This window comes from Stereum hirsutum (assembly GCF_000264905.1).
Source record: "Stereum hirsutum FP-91666 SS1 unplaced genomic scaffold STEHIscaffold_24, whole genome shotgun sequence".
NCBI classification, from domain to species: Eukaryota; Fungi; Basidiomycota; class Agaricomycetes; order Russulales; family Stereaceae; genus Stereum; species Stereum hirsutum.
Window position 1 is genome coordinate 107,194 of NW_006763154.1, and position 7,229 is coordinate 114,422.

The 7,229-nt window shown below is 52.3% G+C and overlaps 1 protein-coding gene across 1 annotated transcript; it reads left to right on the forward strand.

Moving 5' to 3' along the window:
• Positions 1-1,058: 1,058 nt before the first annotated feature.
• On the forward strand, positions 1,059-5,867 carry STEHIDRAFT_106055 (Rad17-domain-containing protein; the record flags this gene model as incomplete). The annotated part of the gene is made up of 12 exons (XM_007311142.1): positions 1,059-1,229; positions 1,288-1,536; positions 1,589-1,678; positions 1,748-1,892; positions 2,190-2,784; positions 3,067-3,122; positions 3,203-3,455; positions 3,532-3,644; positions 4,469-4,650; positions 4,995-5,138; positions 5,280-5,473; positions 5,534-5,867. The coding sequence occupies exons 1-12, from the start codon at positions 1,131-1,133 to the stop codon at positions 5,865-5,867; spliced, it is 2,454 nt and encodes an 817-aa protein (XP_007311204.1). The 5' UTR covers positions 1,059-1,130.
• Between the last annotated feature and the right edge of the window lie 1,362 nt (positions 5,868-7,229).

Genomic DNA, 7,229 nt, shown 5'->3' on the forward strand with positions numbered 1-7,229 from the left:
TAGGATTAGGTGTCACGGGTATGTCCAAAGCAGGAGAAGAAATAGATGAAGATAATATATGGACGTAGCCTGCGTTGCGTCCTCCCTTTCACTACCCCAGTGTCCAGGTGTAGAGGACGCATCGATGTGTTGAAGGTTTCACCGTTTTAGACGTCTGTGAGCCACTAATGATAAGTTATACTTCCAAATAGGATGTCGTTCGATCTCGGGGCTTTGAAGAGCGTCGCTTTTGCTAGAGTTGATCGTGTGTGCCGTAGAAATAGACGGGTGGACGGATGACGGCGAGAAGAAAGATTCGAAGCCAAGGGATGTCGATGGCGCGGGGAACCTTGTACGATCCGGTAAGAAAGCTATCAGGGCATCGAAAAGGATCGCAGAGCGGATACATACTAGAACAAAGATTCGACGAGGTGAAAGCAGGGCGTGCGATGTTCGTTACAAGAGTGTACCGTGGCATGATGACCTTGCATCTGAACGGCGGTACGAGCACGGGCTGAAGAGTGCAGCAAGGATGCAGTTGGATCCCATGAGTATCATCATGGTAAAGTATCTGAGAGGGGATACATGCTAGATCAAAGACTCGGGGAGGCGAAAGTTGGGCCCAGCGCGATCGCCGATGTTCGATACGAGAGCGTGGCGTGAAAATTGGCCATACTGGCCTTGCGTCTGAACAGTACAAGCACAGGCTACTAGGGGATATATGAGTGCATCGGCAGGGACAAAGGCCGATTATGCTAGCAAAGAATCTGCCATCGTACGTCGGGCTTGAAGACGCTATAAAAGCGTACGAAGATCAAATACTCGGAGGCGGATTGTCTGTCGATGATCTCCGAGAGTATGTTTTTGGAAGAAAGGACAAAGACACTAGCAAGAGTCACATGAGGGTCAGTATAGCGGTCGGACAAGATTTGAACGATCTGAGAGTTGACGGAAGAGCGGCTCGAGTGTTCAGAAACTTGAGAAGAGCAAGAAGAGTATACGTAACCGGCGATTTCCGGGGGTAAACGCACGTGACCGCGTTCAAGAATCAAGACTCGCGACTTGTCTTCTCTTGTCTTGAGGCTTGAGTTTGTCTCGTCGCCACAGTACGACTGCCAGAGCGCAAGCTATCGAGCACGACGACGACGACAATGGCGCCGAAGAGCAGCAAGGTATCGCGGCAGAACACACTGAAGCTGGTCGCCATAGATGGACCTCGCCCGGCGAAGAAGCTGAGACGGCTGAACCCCGTCCGTGTCTCTTCATCCCCTTACACCCTCCCTGCTCACTTATCGGTCAATATTGTAGCTCACAAATGGCGCACCGATATTTGATCTCTCGCCCTCACCGTCCTCTTCTACGCACTCTCCACCTCCCTCGCAGCCGCTTCCTCCATCTCAGCCTTCGTCGAACAAGAGCAGAAGCAAGCTCGAGTCGAACCGAGGCTTCAAGGTTCCCTCGATACACGCAGGTCTGAGCGGAAAGGGAAAGGCCAAGGCGCAAGAGCCTGTCGCTGATGATTTAATGTGGGTAGATGTCTACGAACCAGAGACAGAGGTCCGTATTTTACATTCGACTAAACGGGCTCTACTCATATTTCCCGACGCAGGAAGACTTGGCGGTTCATAAACGCAAGGTGAACGACGTCAGGCAATGGCTCCTCGAAGCTTTTCAACCGAGCAAGCTTCAGAAATACCGCGTTGGTCTCTTCTTCTGCATCGTTCATTACTATCGACTGCTAACCTCCTGCTTTCTACGTCTCACACAGCGCCTCCTCGTCCTCACAGGCCCCGCAGGCTCAGGCAAAACAACGACCCTGCGTGTTCTATCTCGTGAACTCGGGTTTGAGATATTAGAGTGGAGGAATCCGTTGGCTGTCGCTACTGCCTCTTCTGGTCGACGTGCAAGATTCGGTGAGCTCTTCGACTTTTCATGGAGTGTCTGGGGTGCAGGAGTACTTGAATGTGTGCTGCTTCCGAAATGCGATTACGAGTCTTATACATTCGTGTTTCTCACATGTGTGCGTACGTGTATGCTGTTCCTGTCCATGCTGCATCTAATGTGCTGTATTAAGAGAATCCAGGCCGATTGCACTCGCACCCCTATCCATGCGCACTCTCTACTCTCTCCTCTTCCTGACCTTCGCACCCTCTACTCCGCATCACTAACCCATTCTTCTTCTCATCTCTCCTCCCCTCAAACTTTCACAGACAACCACAACCCCTACGACTCCGACTTAGACGACTCCCCCTACGACGACGATCCATACGAATCCACAATGGACAAATTCGAAGCGTTCCTCACCCGCGCGGGGTCCTATCGGTCCATTTTTTCTTCTTCTTTGCCTTCCTCCTCATCCCTATCACCGTCTCCCGCTGCTCCTGGACCTTCATCCTCTCGGACTCAGACTTCATCACAACAACCGCCACAGAAACAGCAACAACAGAAACAACAGCTCATCCTGCTCGAAGACCTCCCCAACATCCTCCACCCCTCCGTTCGGGACCGGTTCCATGCCACACTAAAAGCCTATCTTGCCATTCCTTCTTCTTACTCCTCTTCCTCTTCTGCACAAGCAAGCGAAAATGAAAAGGGAAGAGCACCAGCCCCAATCGTGATCATCATAAGCGACACAGGCCTGCGGGGTGAAGGCTCCGAAGAGAAATTTCTGGACGGGGTGGCGGGGGGTTCAGGTTCAGGAGGAGGGGGAGGGAGAGGAGGAGGGAGAGAGGAGGTGTTGGACTATAGAAGTGTTGTGGGTGAAGTGGGCATGGGTGCGGGGGCAGGGGGGGTTACGAGGATTGAGTGAGTGATTTTTTTTTTCGCTTTGGTAGTCGGGTTGTTGTTTGGGGGGAGAGATTGTAGGCTGGAGATTGAAGAGGTCGGAAGGGAGGGACTGCTGGTGCGCGACTTCTCGTGGTCCATGACCCTGCATTTCTCCTATATTACTTGGTTTTTGCTCCGATTCATGGCCTGGACGAATCGCCGACTTTTTCCGTCTTTGCTCTCCATTTATTCTTGGTCTTGTTTCGCCCCATGTGCCGTTTGTATTCGTGTGGCGCGCCACACAACTGCGCTTTGACACAGGTTCAACCCCATCGCTCCGACTTACCTCACGAGCGCGCTCAAATCGCTTCTTGTCCGTCTTGCGTCTTCATATTCCACTACCTCTTCTTCTTCCTCCTCTCATCCTTCCTCCCAACGATCCACCTCCGCTTCTCAGCGTTCGACCGCCAACATCTCTCAACCTTCGACGGCCTCTTCGAATGCATCATCCTTCATCCATCCCCCCCCCCAACATCCCCGCATGCTAAACGTCTGATCGACATAGTCGTGAGCGGAGCGGGCGGTGATGTCAGGAGCGCGGTTATGAGCTTGCAGTTTGCGATGAGGAGGGTTGGGGGTGGGGTGGGCGGAATAGAAAGCGGTGGGACAGAACGGGAAGGCGGAAAGAAGGCGACGAAAGCAAGGAAGGGGTAAGTTTTTTTTAGAACCGTTTTTATTGGTTGGGTCGGTTGGATGTGTGTGGTCAGGCTGACCTTGGTGGTGTAGGAGCACAAACGGAAGTATGAACATGATGGACGCGGCGGCGCTGGCGACGTTGACGAGGAAAGAGAACGCGATGGCGCTGTTCCATTTGATGGGAAGGGTGTTGTATAATAAACGTGAGTTCCTCGAGTTTCTGATCTTGAGTTCTCTTTTCTGTTTGCTCGAGACGGTTTTGGTTCGAGAGATACTTTCTTGTTCGGTCGAGATTTAGGAGCTGGGTGCGCCCACTCGGGCTCCGGTTTGAGAGTTGTAAGGACAGAAAGAAGAAGTTTGGCTTCCATCTTTATTCTCGCTCTCGCGTTCGTGTCGATTTGTTGAATCTGGGTCCTTGATGGTCAAAGTCCGAGTCCGAGTCCCCTCCGTGTGTTTCGTTTCACTCCTTGTGCCTACGCGCGACACGACACGACACGACACGACACGACGCTTGTCTCTCTCTTCCTCGCCGCGCGTTCGTTGGGATTCTGTTTTGATACGTGTTTAGGCTTAAGCGAGCGCGTTCTACCGAATGAACAATGTTGCTTGGTATCGGGACTGGCAAGCGTCTCAACGCAGCCGTTTCGATGCTGAGCAGCGTGCAAAATGTTTGCGGCAGGACATTGTGCAACTCCTTCATCATTTATATGCTCCTTCTGTTGCGCTGTAGCTGGCAAGGGCTCTGAGTTTGGGTTATGAATCCAGCCTCCATACGTTCCGCTTATGGAAAACTCTGATTCTATCGTGCGTCAAAACAAAACGAGGGCTCGAGTCTGCACGTTTTTTTTTTCTACGCGTGCTCGCCCTCTATATTCCTCGCCCCTTTTCATACTTTTATTCGTTCCTCTCCTTTCACTGCTCTTCTTCCTCCGGTTCCTCTTCCTCTTCATTGCCCACATTTATATCCGCATACGCTAACACAACCTCCCACCCCCACCCACTTCTTTGCACATATGAATATAAACAGGAAAAAATGACCCGCCCTCCTCACACGCCACTGCGCGCGATACAGCGGCGGAGAAGGCGCTCGACGCGACGTTGCGCGATCCGCCGGAGTTGCCGGGGTGGTTGAGGGGCAATGGGGGTGGTAGTAGCAGTGTAGGAGTGGGGAGTGGAGAAGAGAGAAGGACGAGTCGGGTTGATGTCGATGTGAGTCTTTTTTGGACTTTCTTTTTTTTGGTGAGGTGAGGTGAGGCGAGGCGAGGTCTTGGGAGGTGGGGATGTGTCGAGGGTTCGTTGAACGAGGAACAAACGAGATGCTAATCAATTTCTTCTCCTTCTTTTCCTGCGTTCCTCCTACTTCTTTGTCCGGACTGCGAATCGGCGACCCGAATGGTCGATACGTCGTCTTGTACGCTGCGGACTATTACGCCATGTCACGCCACAACTCACCGCGCCATGCCGGTGACCGACTGTCAATCGCTACTCCGAACCTGAACCTGTTGCAAACTCTCTGTCGACACTACAACACCGAAAACAACCCCCAAAAACAGCTCCTGTACGCCTCGACGCCCATCGACGCCTCGCTATACAATCTCTACATCCACCAGAACTACACCCAGTTCTGCGAGGAGATCGAGCAATGTGAGCGGCTCGTGGATGGGCTGAGCTGGGTAGATGCGAGTGGTGGCGAGAACGTAAGTGCTTGCGCGTTTCTTCCGCTGGTTTCTATACTTGCTGACGTTTCTCCCTCTTCATTCGTACTTATTTTGACGGATGCCATTCACCATGCCTCCGAATCCGACACGATGACGAACGACCTATCTGACGGCCTAAAGTGGTATCAATCCAATCCGTACACAGTCCACATCTCTACCCTCTCGACGCTCCACGCCCTCCCCTCGCCCGTCCCGCGCAAGAACCAGAAAATGCATAAACCTGAATTTTTCGAGAATCTGCGGAAGACGAGGACGGCGGACGAGGACGGCATGGGAGGTGTTCGGGGATGGTTGACCATGACTTTCGCAACAGGGTCTGCGTCTGGTGCAAGATGGAATAGTGGAACGGGGAGAGAGGGAGAGGGAGGAGACAGTACGATCCAGCCTGCGTCGCTTTGGTCGAGGCATTCCATCGTCCTCGAGCTGCCGGGTGTTTTAAAAGCGCTGAGCCATCGGCCCTCCCACCCTCATCGTCCACCACCAGCAAATCACACATTGTTTTCCTCCCTTCTCTGGTCGAGGCACGCATCCTCCTCTATGGCGGTGACACTGGAAGAAGGCGACGACGAGGCGGCAGGGGCTATGGAGGAGATGGAGAGAGAGATGCCGGAGAGTGGGACGGCCGTGGAGGTGGATGATGATGGGGATGGTGGTGCTGCAGAGGCGCAGAATGGGTGGTTGGAAGATGATGAAATCGAGGATTGGTGAGTGCCGACCAGGGGAGTCGGGTGAACTGAAGAGGATGCACGTCGGGCGCTTGTGCTCGCGATCTTCGTGCTTGGAGATCTAGCCTTATTTTAACGATGATGCTCGCCTAGGAGGGGACCTTCGAATGATTTTTTTATCTTGTGCCCGCTGCGATGGACCCATCTGTCTTGATGTAAAGTATTTTGTATGACATTGCTTATACCCTCGCTGGGCGAATTCACTTCCTGATATCCTGTCGAATCTTCATGATTTTGGAACGGCTGGACCATTGGCGTTGGCGTCTCCTCAATTTGAAGGTCAACACTCCAACTGGCTACCCTCGTCCTTCCTTCTCATGGTGAAGGTGCCACAGTTGTCTGGCATCGTAGCGAAGAAACATGGTATTCGTTGTCGAGTGTCTGGGGTCTACAGTCTACCCTGGTTTTGATATGTGCTTCTCCGGTACTTTTATTAGAGTCATCCAGGATTCGAGTTCAGTGTTTTGGTGCAGATTAAAAAAAACGGAGCTGGATAATTTGCGTGCCACACAAAGTTGAAGCTCTAACCCTAACCCTGGCGTCCGCACCCGAAACCATCCTCGTCGCCACAGCTCCTGATCTGTACTTGTATGTGCTCCGTCTGCTTGCCACTTATGCTCGTCGCTGACCTGGACGAGATACAGATTTTGGGGACGTACGGTCTTTTTCGGCACGAAAATGTGCCGCCGGATAATCATAAGACTTCCGATATGTAGCTGGACCTCCTGCATGACGGTGTGAATCTTCAATCCATGCTCTCGTCGAAGTCGGCACATTCTGGAACTCTCCTTTCGCTTCTCCAGTCATCTGGATCTTTGTTCTGCTTTTTGACGGACGATTATGGCCAGATGACGCACAGCCTCCTGCTTCTCCCAATCAAATACCATTATGATGATGATTACACGCCACTCAGATCCGCTTACAGCCCTCAGACACGAATCAGCTCGAACCGGCACTTTTTGCAAGATGATTCGTTTGTACAGCGCTACTCTGTGCACATGATGACCGGTTTGCCGCGTGAAGCTCAAAGCAAGCTGTTCTCCAGCATGCGAACGGGCTGGCCTTTGTCTTATTGTGCCGGATTAGGACACCATTATGCCTTGCTTTGACGCACCGCCACCGTCCGATCCCAGCATATAAAAGTACGTCCCTTCTCCTCCTCCCTGCTATCTTCAACTCACTAACGCCGAACCATTCTACCACAGTTTATTCGTCAGTGAAGAATTATCATCGTTATTATCATGGTCCTAGCAGGCCTTCTCTTCCACGTCGTGCTCTTCTGCTTTACCGCAGGCCCATTCCTCGCACCTGCCCTTCATCAAACCATAGACCTTCTCAAGAACAC